This window comes from Sebastes fasciatus, chromosome 7 (assembly GCF_043250625.1).
Source record: "Sebastes fasciatus isolate fSebFas1 chromosome 7, fSebFas1.pri, whole genome shotgun sequence".
Classification (NCBI taxonomy): domain Eukaryota; kingdom Metazoa; phylum Chordata; class Actinopteri; order Perciformes; family Sebastidae; genus Sebastes; species Sebastes fasciatus.
The window spans coordinates 19,048,191-19,073,948 of NC_133801.1; the positions used below are offsets into that span (position 1 = coordinate 19,048,191).

The window sequence follows — 25,758 nt, forward strand, 5'->3', positions numbered from 1 at the left end:
ACCAAAGACTGCTATGGAGGGCAGTGACAAAAATAAACACTGGGAAAACAGCGAAGGCCTCGCTTACCGGCAATCACGGGAAGCAGTTTATGGTTAAATATTAATTGGGACTAATACAAGCCTCTATAATCTATTGTCAGGTTCGTGGAGGAAAGGGCAAAGACATCTAGGTTGTACTCATTAGCCTTGACTATGAGTGTAGAGTATGTTTTGTCAGTGTGTTCTGTTTCCTGTGTGGTTTTGTGAAAGAAATGCCAATATTACCTTTGCTCTACTTTATCTATTTGTGATATAATTGCACAAAGTCTAACCTGCTGCCTGCAGTGAAGTGACCACTGATATCTGTCCAGACAGTCTCCGTACTGTGTTCGTGTTTTTCCGTCTCTGCAGACATCGTACAGTTTGTGTGCACACGCATCTCCGTTGTTGGTGGGTTTGTAGCCGATGGTGCAGTGGCAGCGCCCGTCACTGGTCTGCAGGAAAGGGTTCAAACATTGTGTTGTATTATGTATAATACTGCATGCAGTTCACAGTTTGTCTAGTTTCTTACCTAATTGGCTAATCTGGTCATTCATTCATTCATTCATTCATTCTTTCAGTCAATCACTGACAAAGCATATCAACTATATCTATCTGTCTTCCTTCCTTCCTTCTTTCCTTCATTGATTCCCTCATGTTTTTCCTTCCTTTCTCCCTTCCTTCCTTCCCTCCTTCCGTCCTTTCTTCCTTCCTTGCTCTTGTCATTGATTCCCTCATGTGTTTTGTTTCTTTTTCACTTCCTTCTTTCCTTCATTGACTCCTTCATCTGCTTTCCTTCCGTCCTTCATTCACTGATTCCCTCATGTTTATGTTTTTCCCTCCTTCGTTCCTTGCTTCCTTCCTTTCTTTCTTTCCCTCCCTTTTTCCTTCATTGATCCCCTCATGTTTTTCCCTGCTTCCTTCCTTCCCTCCTTCCTTCATTGATTCCTTCAACTTTTTCCAATTCTTCTTTCCTTCCTTCATTGACTCCTTCATATGCTTTCCTTCATTCTTTCATTCATGTTTTTCCCTCCTTCCTTCCTTCCTTCCTTCCTCATGTCATGTGTTTCCTTCCCTCTTCACTTCCTTCCTCCTTCCTTGCTGTAATTCCCTCATCTGTTTTTCCTTCCTTTCTTCCTTCCCTCATTCCTTCATTGATTCCTTCTTCTTGTTGCTATCCTTCCTTTCTTCCTTCCTTCATTGACTGCTTCACCTGCTTTACATCCTTCATTCATTCATTGATTCCCTCATGTTTCCCTTCCTCCTTCCTTCCTTTCTCTCCTTCTTTCTTTCCTTCATTGATTCCCTCAAGTTTTCCTTCCTTCCTTCCTTCCTTCCTTCCTTCCTTCCTTCCTTCCATCGCTCTATTCATTAATCCGTCGTTAGTTCTCGCTAACGCCCATGCATCAGTGAGAGAAATAAATCTCATTCTCCTTATTCTGAGCTGATGAGTGGGCTCAACACCCGTGCAAGCTGCAACAGACTATACTGTAGGAAACAAGACCCTACTGCGAGGGAACTTGATCTAGAGCTCTTTCAGCTTGAAGCTACAGATTGTTCAGTCTAGAGTTTCCTCTCAGTGATGAAATTACTCTCATACATACAGTAGTGTGCACGATGTATCCCAGGACTCAAGAGTGACACAAAGAAAAACATATTGAGAAATTAGACTTCTTCTTCGGATTTATATGTTGATATGAAAACAGTCACATAAACACACAAGGGGGAACACACATGCTGCAGGACTGGGTTGATCCTACTATCATGTGAAAACACGTTGTCACCTGGAAACTCTGTCCCTCTCCCGGGCAGACGCAGGTGTCCTGACCAGACAGAGGCTGCTGAGCCACAGAGCCACAGGGCAGGGAGGCAGACAGGCCTGGTCTAGGACAGTAATGGTGAGGAGGACACTTCAGACAGCTGTCTATGGACACAGCACCAGCAGTTGACCCATAGGTGCCCTTGGGACAGGGGACTGGCGTGAAGCTCCCCAAAGGGCAGTAAAAGCCTATTAGAAATAAATAAATACAAAGAAGTACACAGGTTAATGGTAAAGTCACTGTTGTTTGTCACCAAAACCACTGAGAGAAAGCATCAGAAGAAGTTTATGCAACTATTTGTGAAACTCCCAAAAAAATGATGCATCAAATACCCGCTAAGTTTAGGTCCTGTTTTCTAAAAATCATTGTGTGCAGTCAGGACAGCGTACCTGGCTGGCAGGGTGTCCTCTCCTGGAACTGTTGACTCAAGTTGTTTCCATGAACCAGAGGAAGGAGGACAGCACTCAGCCACCACACACACCTGAAACTATTGCATCTGCACGTCCTTAGCATGGTTAATGTGTCCACCTGCTGAAGTAAAGGACTGGTGCACAAGTAGTCCAGCTCTTATCCAGACTCAGGGAGACATTTTTAAGTCTTCATCCAGGATCTGTAAAAAGCCTCTTGGTTGCCAGCCTTGTTTTGGTCATAGCCAAGAAAGTAAAGATGCTGTAGCAACTTTCACTCCCGTGATCCTGTCTGCTGTCCTGCACACATGACCTGATCTGTGTGTTGGTAGACAGAGCTGCGAGGTATGCTAGTTAGTCTGCATAACTTTCAATGGCCTGCTGAATGATTTATGAGGCCTGTGAGGTAAGGTGACAGTGAGAGTGGAAAGGAGCGAGGGGAAACAGAGAGTACGGCTGCCTGGTGCTGCCGGGTCACATTACTGCATTTGTTCTTCTCAGTTCTACCATGAAACTGATTAAAGATTTTGCATCCAATGTACATCAACGCAGCTTTGCTTTAGAGGAGTCTACTTAGCACTGTGTGCGTCGCGGCAGCTGCTGAATTCACATTGAAATTCACATATCAAGCTCAGATGTCTGCTCAGATAACATACCTGATTTTTTGCAAGCCAGCTGCAACTTTAAACTTCTCTTCACATATGGAATATTATTACTGTGGTGCATTTGTTTGTACACTTGATAATAAGATTATGGGTGGCTGTGGCTCCATGGGTTGCGCTGGTTTACCTTTGACAACAAGGTTGGAAGTTCGATCCCCATCTCCTACTGTCTGCATGTCGTAGTGTCCTTGAGCGAGATACTGAAGCCCAAGTTGCTCTCTAGCCCACTGCTCCTCAAATGCTTAGAATCGTTTAAATGTAGGGGAAACATTTTATGTATGTACCTGTATGCATATGATGATTCTAATAAAATTTAAGTTTTAAAGGTTTGTCTGTGTGGCCCACAACTGACGGGTCATTTCATCAATAAATGTCTGTTTTATCTCAAAGCATTATAGCTCACAAAAATGCTTTATGTGCATTTATTTATGAAAGTGACCTGCATCTGCAAAAATCATGTTACTTCATTTGGTTAAAAAAAAAAAAGAAAATTATGGAAACCTTTGACCTGCATACGGTTCCTCTGCACACCTGTGTGTGCAAAAATCAAGGTAATATTTTTAACCTTTGCTCCATATTCAAATCAAGCAGGAGGCCCAGCCCTAGCTGCAGACAGTAGTCAATAGTGCTGTTTTTCATGTACCGTAACCAAAGTCTTACTCTCATTATTGTTATTGTATTGAAATAAATGTTGGACTTTGGATGAGTGGAATAACTTACATATTTCATCACAGTAGCCATGGACTATGATCCTACAATGACGTCTCCTAACTTACCTATCTGAACAGGACTCAACTTTCACCCACATATCCATGTCACTGGCACCAAAACCCTCCACATCACATTCACAAATTAAAGTTAATACGATTAGAGACAGGAAATCATTGGAAATATGAAACCATTCTATGCATTTTGCAAACTCTGACTTGTAAATTGACTTCTTTCTTGTTTTGTTGGTAAAAAATAACACAGAAAAACACAGAGTTTAGCACAATCAGCAGTGTTTACTTGTGCTGTTTGGAGCCACTCTGTCTCGACTTACCATAAACATTGATTTGTAAACTGTTGTTTGTCATGCATCCAAAACAAAGCCTTCGTAATCAAGGCTCCATGAGCTGATACAAAATGGGACACGCTGAATTCTTACACAATTTAAAACATACAAAAAATTTTAAAAAGTACTTCAAATCTTGCATAATGTTTAAAAAGCCACAACATGCACTGTGGATCAAACAAGCGACCCCGTTGTAAATATTAATATGATTCTGGTTTTTGGCAAAGTGGCTCTTTGACATAAAGCCAGAAATCCGGCCACACTTTTTATCTGATTGTGCGCACACAAACTTGAACCTGTTGAACCTTTTTGGGGTCGCTCCAATGAACTTCTACCTCATTTTCACTCTTTTCTTCGGATTACTTAAGAGCTTTGTTGAGTTGGCCGTGATCTTTCTGTAGCTATCATTATTATGACAGTATTCTTATCTTAATGCAGTATTTTTATTGTTATTCTATCACACTTCTTATCATGGTACTTCTCCTTTTGACACACTTTCTTAAAGTGATGCATCCTTATTGACGAGACACAATGTCCTTAAATCAATGCTGCAAGAATGCTGTTAAGTTTTATGAAGGTTGGACGCTATTGGTATGGCCTCACTCTGTGTGTGTGTGTGTGTGTGTGTATGTTGTGTTCTGTCATCAGTATGAACCTCCACGTGTTGACTGTTGACACAGCAGAGTTTGGGCAGCCGCTCTGATAACAAGGACCTTTATAAGTCGGATGAGAGGAGAAGTCACTCTGCAGACCCCTGATGTTCAGGTAAAGGCCAGCCACCTTCTCACATATTGATCTTCTTCTTGTCTTAGAACAAGAAGGGGATGTATGTAAAAGGAATTATAGATAATTTATTCATTTGGACATTTTCAGTATTCAGTCATTTCTTTGTTCTAATATGAAATTCTTACATATTTCTTTTCATCTGTCCCTCCACAGAAAGATAAACATGCATCTAAAAGTTGTGATCTTCGCTTTGTCATTTTTGACAACTTCAGGTATACATTGATCCTCAAATGCTGTTTAATACCCTTTATTTTGCAAAGTATTTTTTTTTTTCATGTATGTATTTTTTGTCTGTAGCATATCCACTCCGCCGTAACACCAGGGAGGCAACCTGGACTAATTCAAAGTCCAACCAGGCTCATGAAAAGACAGAACTCACGAAGGATGTGGAGTAAGTTGACTAAACCTGAAATAAATGTGCATCTCATGGTGAAATATTGAAAGTGTTTTTATTATCTAATTTTTTTGTCTCTCTTTGCTCAGTAATATCTACAAGAGCCACATAGACAGCAGTGACCTTTACGACCCAGAAGATCACAGCAAAAACCCCGTGGCAGAAGAGATGCAACGAAAACTCAACATGGAGTCGGAGCGCCTGCGTGCCCGTCTACGCCAAGAGCTGGCCGAACTGCGAGAGAGGCTGTCCCCGTCTCCGGCCCACCTCGGCTCCACCCTGGCCAGCATGAGGGAGCGCTTGGCTCCTCTCACCCAGCAGCTCCAGAGCTCTCTCAGCAGCAACACCCAAGACCTGTGCGGCCAGCTGAGCCTCTACCTGCAGGGCCTGGAGACAGCGGAGGTCCAGGCGGAGGCCGGTCCGGCTCTGTACCAGGAAGCCTTCCACTGGATAAGTCAAACCCTGGAGCACAGCAGCTCCAAGGTGGCTGACTTCGTCAGCGACTTCCACGCTAAAACCATCGGGGAGATGGAACATCTGAAAGAGATCAGCGCTGGTGAGCAAGAGGCAGCCAAGTCAGAGCACTGGCAGGAAATCAGCTCCAGGTTGGGACAGGAGGTGAGCTCACTGAGGATGGAGGTGCAGAACAGGGTGGCGGCGCTCAAAGCAGAGCTCGCTGCTCTGCTAGAAAGTGCACAGCCCAGTAAGGCTGAAGTGACAGCCAGTATGGAGCGGTTCTGTCAAAATGCAGCACTGCAGAGCCAAGTGTTTCAGGCCCGCATGGAGAGGCTGTTTGAGGGGCTGGAGGAGGAGCTGGAGGTCCAGGTAGACTCCAGCCTGTCTCCTTCTTCTTCTTCTTCGTCCTCGTCGTCCATGCAGCCAGTTGGCTATTTGCAGGAGGACTTCTCAGTTAAGCTCTCCGCTCTGATCCAAGACATTCTGCACTCAGTGTAGTGACAGAGACAACTGTACATTTTTTTTTTTTTTAAAACTACCCGTTTACCTATTAAAGTGTTTCATTTGACCTGTATTCTCATCCATGAATTTGGTTTGTTGTTTGCCATTGTACCAGCAAAGTAAGTAGCCTGTAAATATTGAGTGTTTGGTTTTGAATTATGTATTTGTTTCATTCTGAACTGTGAATGAGTGTGTAAATGTCAGTATAATGTTTGCTGTGCCATGATATCAACCACAGTGCAGCGTTGACCTGATTTCAAACTTTATTTTGAATATGCACAAAATAGATCTGAATTATACAGCAGCTTATAATGTGGTCAAAAAGATATCTTTGTATATATGTAAATAACTGTTTTAAGCAATGAGATTATATGCATGATACCCCAAAACTGGGAAGCCTGTCAGTGTAAAAACGTGCAGGCATTTATCAAAGCAAATGTATAATAACATATTAAAATGAATCTGTTCTTTATTGGCTTACATAGTTAATGTTTCTTTTTTTAGACAGTTCAGGTTTGACTGTTCCTTCACAACCATCACATGCAGCAGGTATATACAGAAGAGGTTATATAAGATAGCAGTGTTCATTTCCATGTTCACCTGACAAGAACAGTTGATTCTTACTGACAAATCGCAACATCTTACAATAAACACACAGTAACAATATGGTATGAGGCGACGAGTTGATCCGGTTGTTCTGTCAGTTAAAGGAGTGAGGTAATCCTCCCGCCCAATAAAACTTCTTCAGGGCGAACCAGCCGCCCAGAACCAGCAAGGCAGCAGCAGCCGAGCCAAACAACACCCCCACCACCAGGCCCGTCACGTCCACGTTATCCCTCTCTGATGCCACGTCATTACCTGATGCACGCAGGGGGGGGGTTAATTGAGATTGATTTATGGGTTTGTTGTAACATCTTCTAAGTTATTAAAATGTATTTCTGATGACGAATGTGATCAAAGTATACTCACTATAGGCAGCTGCATATGGCTTGTCTTTAGTAGGGGAAGATAAGAAGGAGAGTCAGTTGAAAAGGTCAACTTTTTATCACGGTTCACTATGGTGGTGTTTTTTCTGGGTCTTACCTTCTCCGGCGGCAGTGTAAAGAGGTCCGACTGTAACAGTGGCTGATTCCCTGCTTTCTTCTCCAAAAGCGGCCACAGATCTTTTTCTTCTTTTATTAGTACAGGCCTGAAAAACAACAAACATCCAGTTGGGTTTAGTATAATATTTGTTATTTGATGTAAAATGATGGCTTCTATATATACATTTTCAGTTTATGAAATACTTTGTGATTTGTTTCTTTTATTTTATGATAAAATCAAAAAATGAACCAACCATGAACCACAAAAACCCTGGTTCAAATCCCCCTCTAAAACATTTATTGCAGCCATTTCCCATCTCTCTCCTTATATCTCCTGTCACATCCCTACACTGTCAGCTATCTAATAAGGTCATAAAATGCTCCCAAAATACTTATTTTTAGCAATGTTATCAGTAGCAACTGTCTCAGGTTTCTTAAAGGTAGGGTTGGTAATGCTGTTCAAATACATTTTTTCTTTATATTAGTTGCCGTCTATCGGACTGACAGCGCATAACCCTCTGGGGGCAAGGGGCTATATTTCTGGGGTTCCGGTGTAGCCAGCGGATATCCGGGCCAAGACTTGCTTTTCCGTGCACTGCTCATTGTTTAAGGTCCAATTAGCAACTTGAGATGCGAGACTGGAGTTGGAGTTGAGAGACGACGTGTATAAACGGAATGTTTCACAAGTAACCAGTTTACAAGCTAATTTTAAACCAATAAAAAGCTAAATCATCATCAGACGATAGCCGATGTGTTCCCAGATTGCATTCCGCCTCTTCTGCTCTACACACGGACCTTTTATCTGCATTCAACCAAAGCCCGCTCGAACGTGATTGGTCAATACTATTCAGATTACAAACGAAAACCAGAACACTTCCGATACCAAAATCTTGTCTCTTATAGATTCTACATGTGAATGCAGAATCTGTTTATAGAGATTATATACATAGTGATATAGGCTATGAATCATTCAAAAGTAATTTGTTCTTGACTTCTCAACTTACAGACAGCAGCTCTTGACATTTGCTGGGCTCACAGAGTCTCATTATGCAGTGCAGATAGATGCTGGACTTTGCCTGGTCGCGGTGCTGAACAAAGCGGAAGGCCTCGAAGTTAAACCGGGCAACCATGGATAGGCCATTGCTTGTCACAGTTGTCCTTTGGTTCACATTGCAGCTAGTGGAAAGCAGAATTATTTTTATATAGTTTATATAAAAACTCCATGTTTACTATGTGTATATTTGTTTGTCCATACCCGGTGAAGAAGTTGTGCTGCTCACTATGCGTCATGTTGTAAGGAGTGGGAGTGGCAAAGCAGTGATCCAACAGTAAGTGGAAACTGAAAAGAGGACAGTGGGCCAATGAGTTACTGTTTGCTACAAGAAAACACTGCAAATTCACTATAAACATCCACTAATCCAAATGGGCTTTTGTACTTACTTTCCTGTAAGGTTAACAGCCTTGACCTCCACGTGGATCCTGGTTCGGAGCACAATTCCTTTTGGAGGTACCACTAATGGGTTGCTATAGTCAGAGTCCTGGGAGAAATAAGACACCAGAGTGAAATAAGTCAAGAGCAATATAGCTCCATAGTATAATATGTATAAAGGGAACTGAATGCCAACTTACATTATAAACACTCATTTTCAATGTGTCAATGAAGGACCCATTATTATCGCTGGTCGCCACGGAAACTGAGGAGCTAAAAAGTCATGGAAAAGACAATTACTATAAAAAGCAATAGGGTAAATTTACAACTATATAATCATTACAGAAATATCCCTTTTGCACAACATAGGGTCTATTTTAAGATAGAGAGTAACTCACGCCACAATCTGTGTGTTGTTGATGAGGTACTCCAGCGGGTAGCGGCAGGAGAAGTGATAGTAGAGGTCTGTGGAGTAGCTGATCACCCCCTGGTCAGATTTGGGCGTGTTAATGAACCCGGTGATGATAACTGACTGGATGGTCAAGAAGCTGCTGAATGGACCTGTGGGGTCCGGGGTCTCATCCACAATCTAAACAAGAACAATCATTACATGACCTTCTGCTTTACTGCCACACAACAGGAAAATCACTGGAACCATTTGTCCAGTAATGTACCCGATTCGACTGTTATCAGGCCATTGAATAGAAGTTAAGGGAAAAATACTGTGTTTTAGCTTAAAATAACTACGAACACAAAGACAACTACATGTTTGTTGGTTACACACGGGATGCAAACTCCAGCCTCCTGGCTGAAAACCCTACGTTTAGTGTCCCATCCGTCATCCCTGACCTCTGCCCTTTATGGAGTTTCACACTGTCTATACTACAGCGCCTGACCTCTGCTTCAGCTCCTGTCATAATTACTACAGAGGTCACTGTCATGTTCTTTTTATACCTTCTTTTGGTGATCTATCATGTGAATAGATGATAAAACCTACTATTGAGTGTAGTAGGCCCCTATTGGCCCACATCTATGGTGCTTATAGCGAACGATAACGCCTGTTTAATGGCCTGACACCAGTCTAATCGGCTGAGTAATTCAACATTATTCATCATCCTCTACTAGATACAGTCTGACCTGCAGAGACTGGCGGCAGGGGTTACTCTGGCTATGGTTGACAGGAAGCAGGTAACGGATGACTGGAGGGTCCACACTGGTGTCGATGGAGCCCTGGCACTCCGTGGTGTTGTGGTTCCCGTTCATAGCCAGGTCTGTGGTGTTGAAGCCGGCCCACTGAGCCGTGCACAGGTTGATCTCCAGGGTGATTGTACTGGTGCCACAGTCAACCATCATGTCCGCATTGTCTATGAAATAAGGAGAAGGAGAAACGAAGGAAGAGGTTTTAATATTGTGAGTTTTGTTATTGGAATCAGAGGGAAAATTAATATGATGATCCAGTTGCTGCTGCAGAGACAGAGATGAGAAAAAGTCCCTCACATTAAGCAGGGAAAAAAGGTAAAGTGTGCACTGATTTGTGCAAAATGCTCATATAAAACAAAAGCATCTGGCTCAGTGAGAGTCAACTTACCTGGGATCCTCTCATACTCAGACGAGCAGTTGTAGAGACACAGAGTCGGCTGTAGGAGCACAGCCAGCAGAGGGAGACAAAGATAGAGAGTCATGCTGTCTGGAGGAAGCTGATTGATAAATCCTGTTTTAAAATGGAGAAAAAAAAACAATATCAACAATAATAAAAAACAACAAAATGACACTAGATTAACATTATCAATTGAGTTAGAGCAGTACAATTGTATGTGACTATAATTTTCAATATCAAATTGTGCAGGAAATGTAGTTTAGCCGAGCTGAAACTGTTGATGTTTTCCCCAAAGTGTTGCAATTTAAAATCAATGAATTTCAAATGAGACAGTCTTACCTTAGCTGGTACCTGAGCAGGTGTCTGAGTAGTCGTGCAGTGTGGCTTTTATAGTATTTGACAGCCTCAAGACACCTAAAACCATACAGGTGTGACTCTCAAACCCTCCCTTTAACTAATTATAGACCCCTACATGCACACACACACACACACACACACACACACACACACACACACTTTCTCCACGTTTCTATACCGTGACTTCTCGTGTAGACGGCAGCAGCAGCTCCTGGCAGGGTTCCCTGTCAGATCTAAATCCAGCAGATTAATCTGTCAGTGGGATTTGACACAGATCTCTCGGGTAACTACAACTGCTGTTTCAGGTTTCCCTCCATCAAAAATGATTATTGAAGGTGAAAGTTACAGTTGTTGGCCAGCTGTACTGAGGCAAATGAGGTTTAAACTCGGATGCAATGTACATATTTATTGGTAAATAAACCTCTTGTACTGCAGGGAAAGAACTGCATTTTGAAACTATCAACATAATAATTGGCCATGATCGGATTTAATCCACATTTCATATACATGTCACCAAATTCAGGGAACTTTACAGAATGATGTTGCTAAAAACATTCAGAATAAATTCCTTTTATAGGCTAATTCTGATTTCTTCCTTTATCAATAACTGAGATGCTGTACTGCATTACACATAAGTTATTTATTCAGAATCAACAACTCTCAAAAGAACAGAAGTACATTTCCCAAAAACATTGTTTACCGAGATCACGGTCCGGAATAAAGGATTCATCTTTTTGAGAATGGACACCTTGAAAGGTGATCATGTTTGTTGCCACAAGCAATGAAGTCCTCCGCCAACCAGGATTGACCTTTATTCATTTCCCTTGCATGTCAAACCCTCTCCTCTATTGTCTCCATAGACTTGCATTGCAGGTAGTCTCCATAGCTATCAGCCAAAACCGCTGCTGCTCAACTGAGACGCCCCATTGTTCCTCAGAAACATAGAATGAAAAGGAGAATCAGTGTTGTTGCTAAAGTGCCCATGGTCAGAGAAGACATTTGTCACACTATCCACAGATGCGTCACTCTTTTACAATCTCTTAAATCCTCCAAGAACACCTGTTTAGAAACAACTCATCGGCCATTCTTCTTCACTCTAATCCCACTCTCCATTTCATTCCCCTGTAATCCCTCTGACTGCAGAGTCAGAGAGGTTAAAAATGGATGGAGATGTCTGCAATGGGTCTGGATAAACCATATCTAACCCATAAATTAAATAATCATGCAAACTGCTAATAGCACATTATAGTTTACAGCTTACTGTATGTCATCGCTCCCCAATGAATACTATGTATCTCCAATTTTAGGGATTTTTATTGATAAACGGGAGAATTATTTGTTCCTTTATGGGCTGAGAAAATGTCCCTACTTCAGATAAGCTAAATAAATCTCTTTTTTTAAACAACAAATTTGTAATATATATGAACCATACAGTGACTATTATCTGTAGGGAGGCTAAAGTTAGATGCACCAGACTGCGATAATGATTCACATCTAGTTCTTTTCACCAAAAGCTATAATGGTTACTGATATATTTCACATTAGAAAACAATGAAAATAAGGCCCAGGGCAGGACACAAACTTAGTTCTGGAAGAAAGAGGATACACTGGGAAGATGGAGGAGACACGGTACTGTTCTCTGGCATGTACAATGAAGATGATCATTAGAGTAGCTAATGACCCCTTAGTATGTGAATATAGCATCATAGTCACATTGACAACTGAGTAAATGTGTTTAAAAACGGTTCCAACACTCCAAAACTACAAAGGAGTTGTTGTCTATTCTGCCTACAAGAAAAGGGTGTACATTGTTTACTTGTGTAGAGATAATTTGCTTAGATACATTTCCACTTATGACATAATGCAGTCATATTCTTAATAATCTGTTCATTCAGTGGTGGAAGAAGCATCCAGATGTTTAAGTAAAAGCACCAAAACAGCACTGTATAAATACTTCACTACAGGTAAAAGTAAAAGTTATGCATTCAAAATTGTACTTAGCCCATAAGTAAAAGTATTGAACTATTAAAAGAACTAAATAACTAAAATTATTAAAAACTTGTAATGTAGAACAACGTGACTAATACATTATTATAAACGACAAAATTAGATTGTTAATACTGATGCATGAATGTATAAAAAACATTTACTGTTGTAGCTATTGCAGCTATATAAAGTTAGGTATTTCAGTCCAGTGGTTCCCAACCTAGGGGTCGGGTCCCTCTAAAGAGTCACAAGACAAATCGGAGGGGTCATGAGATGATTAATTGGAGAGGAAGGAAGAAAAAATAAGTTCTGCTACTCAAATTCAATCAATTATTTTCTGGAAATACTGTATCATTTGAACAGTAATATAAATGAAACCACCTGAGAAGTTTAGTGGGGAAATATCACTTTGGTGGAACAAATATTGTATTATTATATTCATAAGTTGAGTGTGTTTTTTAATGTGAAATCTTAAAAGTAATCAGTAGTAACTCCAGCTGTCAGTTAAACATAGAGCAGTAAAAGAACAATAATTCCCTCTAAAATATCATGGAGTAGAAATAAGTATAGCATAGAAGTAGCAAGTAAAGTAACATTAACTGTATGTAAGTAAATACTTGAGTAAATGTTCTTTTATTACTTGTCACCACAGGTGTCATTGGACAATAACAGATTCATTTCTAAAGTGAATGGGAGTTGCTGCTCTGATTTTATTTCAACAGTAGTTTGGTGTCATCTGCTGGACAAAATTAGACAGTGTGCATCTGATGGACTCGTGATTCACCAGTGGTGAGGAGAGCAACAAGCCAAGAGACACAACTTCCTCCTCAGTGAACAGACAGCACAGTGACAGCCATTGTTTAGTTGGTTCTCGGAAAAACGCCATTCATCCATTCCAGTAAACACAAGAAATAAAAATAATCAGGAATTAACAAAGACACCAAGATAAAGTCATCTACAGTAAAAACAAAGTTGTGTTCTGCACCACCAAGGCAACTGGGCAAAGTGGGCAACCAAACCAGTTGGGCCGAAAGTGGCAATATACCATCTTACAATATAGTATCAACTTATGTGATAATGGCTTTAAGGTGGATCCTGATATTGAGGTTTTGGAGGAGGGTCTCTGTGGCAAAATCTCGTTTTTAGAAGCTTTATTTTTCCAGTTTTGTGCTAACATTTTGAACTTTTCTAAATTAAATTACCATGCAGCTTATCTAGGTCCAGCTAGTAGTCTGGCATAGAAAAACTGCACACATTGCACAGAGGGTGGGAGAAACAAGCGTTAATGGTGGCCCCCTAGCAGGTTAATCTGACGGTATTCCCGAAGGTGAAATGTTTATCTAAACGTCCCACATAAGTATAATAAGTTTGTTCAAACATTTTTTTTTTTTTTGAAGATTGGCCATTCTGGTCGTTGCTGTCTAGTGTATAAAAGAAAAAAGAAAGAAAGAAAGAAAGTGTCTTGTATACTCAAATATAAAAATCAATCAATATACAATTTTTTAAAATGCTCATGCTGCATGCAAAATGTAACAACACCTATAGGCTACATACAGTCCAACATTAAAGTCCTGTGGTACATTCCTGTTTGGCACAAATAATCTTTGAGGCTAAACTGTGGCACACAGTTCTTCATCACGTGACTAACATTTGCATGCATTGACCAATAATTAAACTTTTTGGGGCATTTCTGCTTTATTTAATAGTGAGACAGACAGGAAAGACGGAGGAGAGAGAGGGGATGACATGCAACAAAGGGCCGTGGGCCGTACTCCAACCCAGGCCGCTGCAGTAACTACTCAGCCTTTATGGTACTCCCCTTACCCGTCGAGCTACCAGGGCACCCCATCAAACAAACTTCAGAGAATTCGAAAGACCAAAACAAGGAAAAATCATTCCAGGTCACGCATGACAAGCATCCGGAGGCAGAGAGAAACCGATGGAGAGATGGCCTGAAGCCAGGTAGTAAACAACAGACAGCCTGTGATTGTCTGTCCTCTCTCAGCTCTCCACGGAGAGGAGCTGCTGATGGTTATTACTCTGCTTCCAAGGTCATCTGTTGATGGGTGTTGTTAAAAATCACACAAGAGGAGGATAAACTGCAGGCTGTGGTGAGGTTAAAGCCGACTTCTGTGTTGCCAGTCTAGTGTGTCTCCAACATCCGTCAAATATTCACTCCATCATCATGTAAAGATACAATGACATGGGCTGCAGATAAAGGCCTGTAATAAACAAAGAGGACAGCATAGCAGATCGTCCCTGTTTTTTGCCCTCTGTTTTTGTTGTTGTTGTTGTTTTTTACTATTTCCCTGCCATATATATTTTCCCAGTGTTGTGTTCAAGTGTGTTTAAGTTGTGGCGTGTATCTTTTGTAAAGATAAAGTAGTCATTTTTTAGTTTTAATGGTAGAGTCTAAATACTGTACTGATACAAGCGCTTCATTTCGGTGGGGAAAAGTGAGATTTAGTGAAACAGGTGTATAGTTTGGGAAGAGGACCACACTCCCTATGTGGATATGAAGGGCTCATTCTAAGCTAACGAAAACACAACGATTCTTAGTTTCAGGTGATTATACACTAATGAAAACATAATTATGAATATTATATTCCATTTCTGCTATTAAATGCCCCTAAAACTGCAACAGAGCTAATAAGTAGATGGGTGACAAATGAAAAGGCCACATAGCGTATGATTCACATCATTTTCATACTTATGAAACCATTCAGTGACCCTTTGTGCACCATGTGAAAGGGTTGTCATCCTGGAAGAGACAACTCCCATGACACACGACACATAGTAGGATAAAGGAGATCACTATCCATAACTTTGCTTCTGTCCCTTTATAACACAGTGGTGGGCAAATAGTGGCACGTGGGCCAAATCTGGCCCTGTGCCTTCATAGTTTGCATCAAAACCATTACGTACTCCATTTAAATCCCAGTAAATATGGCCTAACATCTAATATTGAAGAGAATCATACCCCATTTGCTGCTATTTGAACAGCACAGTGCTGAAATTAAATCCAATAAACTCACTGCATGAATAACACAGATTAAAACTACAAACAACTACATTTACATGAAACAACAAGTACACGGAGTGCTGATGACAACAACAACTTTCATTCAACCAGAACTGGAGCAAGCCAACATTGAACCTGTCAGTCTCTCAGCCTTTTGGGGGATTAAACCGTGTAAAATTATTTATTTTTGTTGCGTAATCCCTACGACTGCTCCAGACTCTCACAATTGCTCATTTTCTGGAAATGAAACTGCAATGCCTGGAAACCAAAACCATAGCAATGAACAGGAAGTTTGGCTCTCCAAAAAAAATCCTTTCCTCTTCCTCCTCTGCATGCTTTCCTGTTCCAATCTCTCTCTCCCTATCTCACTTTTTGTCCTTACTCTGTCTCTCATGGTGTTTTCACAGTGAGTCACTTTCCTTTTAAACACTTACACTTGCTTTCATGGGAGATGTTTTTCTATAATCACCGGCCACATCAGAAATGTGGTCGACAAACTGAATCACATCATAATATGAGATCAGTGTGTTTATATCAGACAAAGAAAAGGAAAGACTGAGTTGTACTTTTAACACGCACCATTTACAATTTGAAGTCAACCTTGTTTCTCTTTCTGCTTTCTCGCTTCATTTTCTCCTCTGAGCTGTATGTTTCCCCAGACAGCACTCAATCTGTGTGTGTGTGTGTGTGTGTGTGTGTGGTGGAAAAAGACTGAGAGATGCTCATTCTTTATGTTAATACAGGGAGCATGATGCATAGTTTGCACAAAGACCTCTATTCATCCCCATGATAATGACATTACTATATGTGGAATGGGATTTTTGCTAATTTATAAAAGACACAGGCTTAACAAAATGCACAAATTCTCAACCTTAGTGCTTTGAGTTTACATCTAGAGGGGAAGGAATTCACTGAAAAGCAACAATAGCCTACTTTTTTTCTTTTTTCCAAAGCAAAAAAATCTTGGACTATCTCCCTCCTGATGTTTTTTCCCCCCTCAGCCATACGCCATATGCACGCCTCCACTAGTCTGACTGGACAGACCTCTCTGCTGCCTCTCTGTCATTATAGTCTGTTTATCATCAGGGTTGGAGAATCTGAAGTTGAACTACTACTTTAATTTAGGACTAATCGTGCAACACACTCGGGGTGAAATATGTAGAAATGGATTTTATGAAGCTGTTTGGCACCGTGATCGCCGTGTTGTTCCACCCTGGATCCACGTCTAAAATAAATGGTAAGAAAGTGACTTCGGAGGAGCGAAAACTCCCTTTTTAAACTCCACTGCGACAATGCAATAGGCTTATTGCTGTGTATTTTATTTTAAAAGTAATACTTCGACTTGTTTGTTTGTTTGTACCGACAAAAAAGTTTAAAAAAAATAAGTTTGCATGCAACTGAACGAGGCTGTGCATTTGTTTTTGTGGATTAATGTAACGAGGTTGATCCCACAACCAGTGTAAATAAGCCTGAAGCGTATATAACCTACATACAGCATGAAGGCTGCACTGTAATGATAAACAGACTGCAGTCACACAGCAGCACGTGATGTGGTGGAAAATGAACATCAACTGGGTGTATGCGATTCAGATCACCGATCTGAAGTCAGCAGGTCGCATAGTTTTCCATAACTCTACACTGTAAACGATTGCTGTTAATTTACAGCATGATTTCAACAGTATTAACCTGTTATTGCTAAAAACAGTGCTTTTAAATTACGCTCATAGGCCGTTTTTCAACTGAACTATAATGCATTCTTAAAAAACATCACTTTACTGCTGATCAACTGTCTAAAGTATCATCAGTAACGGTTTCATGCAGTATTTCTTTAATTCTGGGACCTGATCTGCACATGTGAGGCTTGTACATTGTACATGATTGTAAAATCAGTGAATTAGCTCTGTTCTTCCCTCACATGTTGTTATGGTTTACATTCTGTGCTTGTAGCAGCTATAGACAGACATTAAAGGGAAAGTGTCAACAAGTCTATTATAGCCTTTTTCCTAACAAGTGCCTTTAATTGTATTTAGTGTGACTATTCCTATGTCTGTAACCTGCTAAGTCTATTCATCTAGGCAAAAAATTATGTTTATTAAAATGTATGTAAAAAATACAACCTAAATAGTGCATTATCAGTAAGATAATGTAAAAGAAAGGTGAAAAACAGCTATATAATGTATCGTTAAACAGTAAATTAACTGTAAAATACTGTGAAAATAATAAAAAAAAACAGTTCAAACTGTATTTTTCATTAACAGTACAAGGCTGTAAATTTCAGCGACAGTATAATAATGTTAATTTTACAGTAACATAAAGACAACCCTGCTGCCAGTTCTTAACAGTGTAGGCAGGCTGTGATGATAACAACAGCATTTATATCAGTGTCGCTGGTGGAAATGTTTCTAGGTAGGGCTGTGTCACATCCAATCAATTTCAGCAAACATCCCAGTATGATTTAATGAAAAAAAGTGAAGGTATCAAAAACACATTACTACTTTGCAGTTAAAAAATCAACAATTATTTTATTCCAACAGGAGCAGTAAAGAATGCTTAGAAAAACACAACAGTATAACATGTACTCAGTGGTGAAAAGTAACTAAGTACATTTAATCAAGTACTGTACTTAAGTACAATTTTGAGGTACTTTACTTGAGTATTTCCATGTTCTGATACTTTCTACTTCTACTCCACGACATCTCAGAGGGAAATATTGTACTTTTTACTCCACTACATTGATTTAATAACTTTAGTTACTTTACAGATTCAGATTATTATTACAAATTATAAATCAACTAATACATTCTGATGTATTATTATAGATTAAACTACCCAGCAGTTTATAAAGTCATTAAAATGAGATCCACCTTAACCAGCTGCAACATTAAAGTGATGAACACATTAATGCATCAATAAGTATAATTCAATAATATACATTATTCTGAATAATGTGTACTTTTATGTTTGGTACTTTAAGTATATTCATATGCTAATATTTTTGCACTTTTACTTAAGAAGGATTTTGAATGAAGGACCCTTACTTGTATTTCTACATGCTAGTATTGCTACTTTTACTGAAGTACAAGATCTGAGTACTTCCACCACTGCATAGGTTTAGTTAGTACACATATACATTGTATATGTGTACTAACTAGACCTACCCCATTATGCAACAGATGCACATCCATCTATAGCACTATGTTTCTATTATGTATAAATTTAAAAATAAATGTGATAGAAGCATTTCAAGGAGATAAGATGTCTGCGATTTTTGTCAGTATTGTATCGCTTGTACATGTTTTCAACTCCTACAACCTGTAATGTGTGTCACATGTATAGACATGACGTTGTATTAAAGCTGCAGTGGGTAGAATTGGAGCAAATATGATTTTAAAAAGTCTATTTTTATAAAACGGTCTCTATATCCTGACAGTAGTGCATGAGACAGCGAATCTGAAAAAAATCATGGGCCTCTGTGTCCTCCGGTGCTCCTAATGGCATCTGCAAGATTTCACAGACAAGGAAAACAACCAATCGGAGCCGAGCTGGAGCCTGCCGTCTCTGAGCAGCTGTCAATCACTCACGAACTCCGATCAAATGGGCAAACTAGGCAGCGCTGATCAAATATGAATTGATATTCTGTTACTGTAATGCTTATTTCTCACCTCAAATGTTTGCAGAAACATCTTGTAGTGTACTGTTTAGCTGTAAAATGAGAAAGTTTGTAACTTGGCAGCCATGTTGAGAACAGTTGAGGAAATAACAAGCACCACCCACCAGCCGGAGCAAATGGGTCACAAGCAGTAAAAAGGTTGGGAACTACTGATTTGATCTATTGTCTCTCTGTTTATTAGTTGGCGTATTGATAATAATAATAATAATAATAATAATAATAATAATAATCATAATAATAATCATAATAAATTACCTTTAAGTGATGTGCCATCAGCGCCTTTAGACAATCAAGATTCATTGTGTAAAACCATAATTAACATACTTCAATCAATAATAAAGCTCCTCATTATGCCACCGCAGCAAGTCACTGCATCTCAGACGTGCTCAGACTCACATATTTCAAATCGGTCACAGTGCACCACAGCATCCAAACTATTTTGAAATGCACAAGTGGCACAAATCTAGAAAAAACAAACATCTTTTTTTAAGTCCTTAAAAATATAGGTTTTACTCTGTAATTTCATATGGTTTACCCTACCCACGTTGCAGGAAAATGTGGGAAGACTTTTGCAAAAACAAATTCTGGTTCCTAATTTGTCCGTGATTCTGTAGGTTGTTTATAATCTTCTTGCCACAGAAAACAAAAAAATGTATCATCTTGTTTTCTCCCTGATGCTGACCGCATCGTCCAGGCCAAAGGATCTGTCGGCGCGGGACAGAGCGCCCATGCTACAAGGTGTCCTACATCCAGGACAGCAGGCGGAGGCTGACCTTTGAGGATGCCAGGCAGGCCTGTAGGTCGGATGGAGGTGACTTGCTCAGCATTGAGACAGAGAGCGAGCAGCGACTGATGGAGAGGTTCATACAGCAGCTGCAGGCTGGAGATGGAGACTTCTGGATCGGGCTTCGCCGCAGCCCTCAGCGCCACAGGGCAGGGACAACAAACCCAGGTTGCCCTTCGCAGTACTTTTGGCTGGATGGAAGCAAGGCCAAGTACAGGTCTTTCTCCTTTTTTATCATTTCACTCTATGTATGAATGTTTCGGCTGCGTCAGTGAAAAAAGTATGCAGGATCTCAAGGGATCAAATGATGCTTGTGTGGGAGTGATGGATATACAATCCTTTGCAAGAATTTGGGAATAAGAAATATGAAGTAAAACTGCATGCTATAATGTAAATTGTCCAATATAAATGCGATAAACTCGTGCATCTTATTTGCTGTAGGAATTGGCACTGGGACGAGCCATCGTGTGGCGTTGAAATGTGTGCGGTTCTGTATCACCAGCCCAACGCACCGCCCGACGAGGAAGGTCATTTCCTGTTCCAGTGGAACGATGACAACTGCAACTCCAAGAACAACTTTGTCTGCAAATACCCAGAAGGTGAGCCAGTAGATCACAGACACTGTGCTGGTCTACCTTGCTGCGCACTACTGGGAATTATTGACATTTGACACTCTTTGGTTTTATTTGGTTCTTGAATCCACAAAATCAGAATTTTATCTTCCAAAAAAACATTACTGAAACGGGGCCACCGCTGTCAACCACTAGCTCTTAACAACTAATGTGCAATATTAATGTTGGTTTCCTGGATTACTGCTCATGCTCTCTGGAAACCCCAAAATATATACAGTATTTGCCTGTGTTAAAGGTATACCCAATATCTTAAAGGTGCTCATTCATATCCAGACTATTAATATAGCAGCAAACAGCCATTTGCTATATAAAGATATAGAGGAGTAATGTCTACCTGAGCTGAGAATGAAGTCACACTCCCTCTTTGTGTGTTGTAATCTGCGCATCTCCGTGCTTTGTTGAAATAATTGGCCATCCGCACATGCTTTTAGTGCATGTTCGTGCATGTGAGCGTGCCCCACTGGCTAGCTCACAGCCGCCGCTCTACGCTGCTCTCATATGGCGGTTACAACTGATAACACCGTACCAACCGAGGGCGCCGTTTACTAAAGCGTAGCATCCACCCTCTGGTTCCCCCCCTAGGTTAACACTTAGCTTTATAAGCAGTGTTACCTTTGTTTTCACTGTTAGCACTCTTAGCACCGGTAGCTACAAGCCACTGGCTCAGATGTCGCCATGTTGAGAGCCGTGCGGAGGCAATAGATATGCCCCTAATCTCGCATTTAGCACCTTTAAATTATTAATCAGTTCTAAGTCCTTCAAGGGACTTTCAAACTGTGAACCATCCCTTCGATAAATCTGTGTGCACACTTTGTGGTTATATTTATGTAACAACCTAAAGCTTTTTTTTTTTTTATACTTAAAACAGTTTACTCCTCTGGAGATTTTTCTGGGCTCATTTTACTTTGTTAATTAATTTTGACTTCCATTTTCTAACGATTCTTCCTGCTGTTTATCTTTTCTTTTCTTTCTATTTCGGATGGGATACAGTTCTTGAATGCGTGCCTTTATGTACTTCATCTTTTTTAATGAGCTGAGTGAAGTAGCATTGATTACATCATCAACTTACTTTTCTCTGTCTTTTGCAGAAAAAGTACCAGAGGAACGGAACACAGCACATGCAGGTACAACATGTACTTAACTACCCCACACGTGCTGTACATACTGTCCTTGTATGCATGATGTTTCTGTGGGGTATAAAGATAACAATTGACTGCGCATGTGTTTATACTTAGATCAAGAAAGGTCATCACTACTTTAAATGTCATCTTCCCTTTTATGTAAATAAAGACCTCTAGTGGTCAAAATGTATAAGGTTTGGGTTGTTTATGTTATATAATCTGCAGGTCACATGTAGTACAGTACAGTACAGTACAGTACAGTACAGTACAGTACATGTATGATGTATTCAGCTTTGTAGCAAATATCTTTCTGTTTTTATTAAGGATAGGTGTTATTCAGGAAAAAAAATTCAAAACACATTCAAACCTTATACAACACATGTATTCACTTACATTCTGAAAAACTTCCAACATGCATCTTAAGCTATAAATGTGCATATAGATGCATGTGATCACATCATCTACCGATAAGGACATTTAAACAGGGAAATTCAAACAGTTAGGGAAAATACATGGTATTTGTTATACATGATGCATTTAATATTTGAATTCATACTCTCACATGTTTTGCTTATTGTTTCTTTTCAGTTGTAGAAATCTGCGACGGTTTGATAAACAACGTCATGTGTCATATTTGTTCTTGTAATATTCAACTGATGATGTTAACTTGTTTTCTGATTGCTCCAGTTCCATCTGTGAGGCCAAACGTGTTAACAACTACAGAAAGTGATGAGAGGATAAAAATGAGACTACCTGAGTCATCAGGTAAGAAAATAAAAATAAAACATATACTTTATTCTTGATACTTAGAATAAAAAGCACTTTATGTTTTCAGGGAAACTACTAAAAAATACTGCTTTGAGTAGTAACAGAATGGTGACGTGCCCAAACTATTCAAGGATTAAGGTCTATGTTGTAAAGTCATCTTAAAAGAAGTTATGCCAAGTCATATTCTTTCCTTTGCAGTATCTCTCTCAGACGACACCCTGTACGTTTCCTACATCCTTTATGCAACTATTCCTGCTCTCCTGCTGCTGCTGTTTGCAGCTGCTGGGTTCTTCTGTTACAAACACCATGCTAAGAGGTAAAAGCAGAAAAGTATAAGCTGTTGTACTAAAATGACAATACCATGTACTTATCTGTTGTTTTTCAAATATATATAACATTGCGTTTCTGTATGCAGAGTAATAAAATGACTTATTAAGAAGCATTTTAATGCACATCAATGCAGCTCTTCTCCAAGTATTTACTCAGTTTTGGCCAGTGTGTACACAATATACCTGATATATACTTCTTGTATCTTTGTTTGTGGTTCGACACATAGGGAAAATATGTTTTCTCACTTTATGTTGTCTCACTGATGAGCAGCTTGTCGTGATGATCCCACTGCGCTCTTTAATGTCATTTCTTCCATATTCAGGAGGAAGACAGAAACAGAAAGCTGCCCCGGCAGATCAAAACCGTGGATGTCAACAACAGCTTCACCTTATGCCATACAAGGACCTTACGCCTTTAGTGACATCACTAAACTGACTCATCCCACTCTGGACGGCAGCATGCCGGGAAGCGTCATGACAAAGCATCCCTGTGCTCCTTCCCAGGGCTCCCAGTGTGACGAATATGAGAATGTGACATGTACGGCCAGGGAGAGCGGCTTTGTGACCAATGACATCTACGAGACCTGCAAAGCTCAGAGCCGGCAGACTGGTTGGGTGGAAAATGAGATCTATGGATAATACTGTTGATACATATCTGGTTTCTGCGAGTGTCCTTCAACCTCATAGCTGTCGAATATGACCCGGCTAGACAGAGGAACATAATGTTCTCCATCCCTTTCTTCTTGCACACCCTACTGGTTGCTTGTGTGGTGCAGGATTACTACACCACCCTTTGACCTATGTTCCAATAATTTATCTCTCGTGTGTATCTCCAGTGTTGCATCCTTAGCACGTCAGATAAATGCTGGAACAACGCCCATTTTCAAAATTCATACATGTTATTTCTATGGTCTTAGACAGTCCAAATAATATTAGTAAACATGAACAGCTCTCTCCCAAATCCAAAAACTAGAGTGCTAAAACTCAATTTTGTGATGTCATAGGGAATAAAGTGTGGAGCCGCTCCATAGACAATGAATGGGAGACTGATTTCGTGGACCCACAGAAGGTTTGTTTTATTTTTTATACCCAAATGAGCTTTATTCTATTGTAGTGTTATCAGTTGTGAAACAGAAAATGTCCCCATATACTCAGAACATTCCTCTGGGTGCTCTCAGTGTCATCTATAACATCTCTCCCCATTCATTGTCTATGGAGCAGCTCCACACTTTATACCCTATGACATCACAAAATTGAGTTTTAGCACTCAAGTTTTTGGATTTGGGAGAGAGTTGTTCATGTTTACAAATATTTTTTGGACTGTCTTAGACCATAGGAATAACATGTATGAATTTTGAAAATGGGCATATAGTTCCCATTTAAAGCAGGGTTTCCCAAAGTTTTGTCACCTGTGATTTAGGCCCCGAACTTCCCAGAACCCCACCGATAATCTGTGCACGGCACACCTTTGGATTCAAGAGTACTAGATGAGTCATCTAAAAATACTGATACTGTATATTTCAAATCTTTATAATTGTTATTATTAAACAAGACTGCAGCCATGCTATGTTGATGACATGTTGCTCTTTAACAGGTATAATGTTTACCACCATCATAGTTTTTGTGTGTTCGCATGCTAATGTTTGCTAATTAGCACTAAACACAAAGTACAGCTGATGCCGAAGGGAATGTCATGTAATTTTGCAGATATTTGGTTATAAACCAAAGTATTAAATAGATGAAAACTTAGGGTATCCAATCCAATAGTTGTTGAGACACTTCTCGCAAAGCCACAAATGTCAACCTTATGGTGGTGTTGCTATAATATATTATTATACTTATAATATATTAATCTGGACAAATACTCTGACAAATTATGTAACTTCAAAGCAGCACGAAGGCTTTGGTTTCAAAGAGACATCAATGAACTCAAATAAGCATTACTGAGTCAGGTCAGGTTAGCGGTGCAGCAGTGCTGCTATATTCGGCGCGGTGGATTTCACATTTAACCCCTGGGAATAAGTGCAAGTTTTGAGGACTCACGCAAGGTTACTCATCATGTAAACAATCCCGAATTAAACTGCTCAGCCGTTTTCCAATCACGTCACCAGATATTATGAGACACGAGGACAAAAAGATCCTGTTGTCTCTCTACAGCGGCGGAGTTGACCCTTTCTCTAGAGCCGGAGAGTGCCGTCAGCCCAGTGTAAGGCTTCCTGTTTGTACTCTGATGTCAGGGAACAGGACAGTACATGCGGAAACACTGATGACAGAACTCTGCTGACCCCAGTAAACCTCAAAGCTGTGGTGGCCTTTTCCCCCGACTCCACCTGACTGTGAGGGAAACTCAACCCTACCACTGATCTGACAATACAGAGACTTATAGGAGTTTTGTCATGGATTCATTCATCAAGCATATGCCTACCTTGTAAATCTGTAAAATAATCATGGATATACATTACTGATCACAAATGCCTGTGTTATTTCTGAGTGGGCTGCTGGGCCTTGGAAAGATGTAGCAATCCCAGTAAGGAGAGGCTGAGTGTGTTCTTGGAGAATGTTAGACAGGAAATGCCAAAAGCACATCTGGAACTCTTACATTCAGGAAGTGTATGCGTGACAGCGGAGGCCTTCGGAGCGCTGCTCTGCCTGCCCGCTTACTAATCCACTGCTGTGTGTTATAGACTGTCACTGCATGAGCTGACGAGAACAACTGCCGGGTGTGAATGTGAGCTGCAAACATGACGTGATCTGTGGGTGTCAAATAAAGTTTGGTTACAAGATGTTGTGGTTGCGTTCTTTATTTAATAATAATATGAGTAATGTGTTTGTATTCGTATAAGTGTGTAGGGGAGTGTCTGTGTGACATTAGATGTGTGAGAA

General features: G+C 40.2%; 4 protein-coding genes across 4 annotated transcripts in view; 2 read left to right on the forward strand and 2 right to left on the reverse strand.

Annotated features, from left to right (window-relative positions):
* LOC141770937 (uncharacterized) overlaps window positions 1–2,351 on the reverse strand; it is a 28,249-nt gene extending 25,898 nt beyond the window's left edge. Inside the window, exons 1-3 of the mRNA XM_074640788.1 lie at window positions 2,228–2,351; window positions 1,803–2,077; window positions 312–473 (exon numbers count right to left, since the gene is read on the reverse strand). Of these exons, the coding sequence (XP_074496889.1) occupies window positions 312–473; window positions 1,803–2,077; window positions 2,228–2,351 (561 nt within the window). The remainder of the gene's footprint in view (window positions 1–311; window positions 474–1,802; window positions 2,078–2,227) is intronic.
* A 2,293-nt stretch (window positions 2,352–4,644) lies between these two features.
* Window positions 4,645–6,575, forward strand: LOC141771593 (uncharacterized). The gene is made up of 4 exons (XM_074642036.1): window positions 4,645–4,726; window positions 4,901–4,959; window positions 5,045–5,138; window positions 5,231–6,575. The coding sequence occupies exons 1-4, from the start codon at window positions 4,719–4,721 to the stop codon at window positions 6,093–6,095; spliced, it is 1,026 nt and encodes a 341-aa protein (XP_074498137.1). The 5' UTR covers window positions 4,645–4,718; the 3' UTR covers window positions 6,096–6,575.
* Window positions 6,156–9,966, reverse strand: LOC141771594 (zona pellucida-like domain-containing protein 1). Its single transcript, XM_074642037.1, has 9 exons — window positions 9,747–9,966; window positions 9,008–9,198; window positions 8,810–8,882; window positions 8,621–8,718; window positions 8,436–8,519; window positions 8,185–8,356; window positions 7,182–7,287; window positions 7,068–7,091; window positions 6,156–6,956 (listed from the first exon to the last, which is right to left on the reverse strand). The coding sequence occupies exons 1-9, from the start codon at window positions 9,960–9,962 to the stop codon at window positions 6,799–6,801; spliced, it is 1,122 nt and encodes a 373-aa protein (XP_074498138.1). The 5' UTR covers window positions 9,963–9,966; the 3' UTR covers window positions 6,156–6,798.
* A 6,613-nt stretch (window positions 9,967–16,579) lies between these two features.
* Window positions 16,580–25,658, forward strand: laynb (layilin b). The gene is made up of 7 exons (XM_074642038.1): window positions 16,580–16,808; window positions 19,936–20,242; window positions 20,467–20,624; window positions 21,746–21,781; window positions 22,466–22,543; window positions 22,745–22,862; window positions 23,199–25,658. Exons 1-7 carry the CDS (start codon window positions 16,736–16,738, stop codon window positions 23,512–23,514), a joined length of 1,086 nt encoding a protein of 361 aa, XP_074498139.1. The 5' UTR covers window positions 16,580–16,735; the 3' UTR covers window positions 23,515–25,658.
* Window positions 25,659–25,758: the final 100 nt, after the last annotated feature.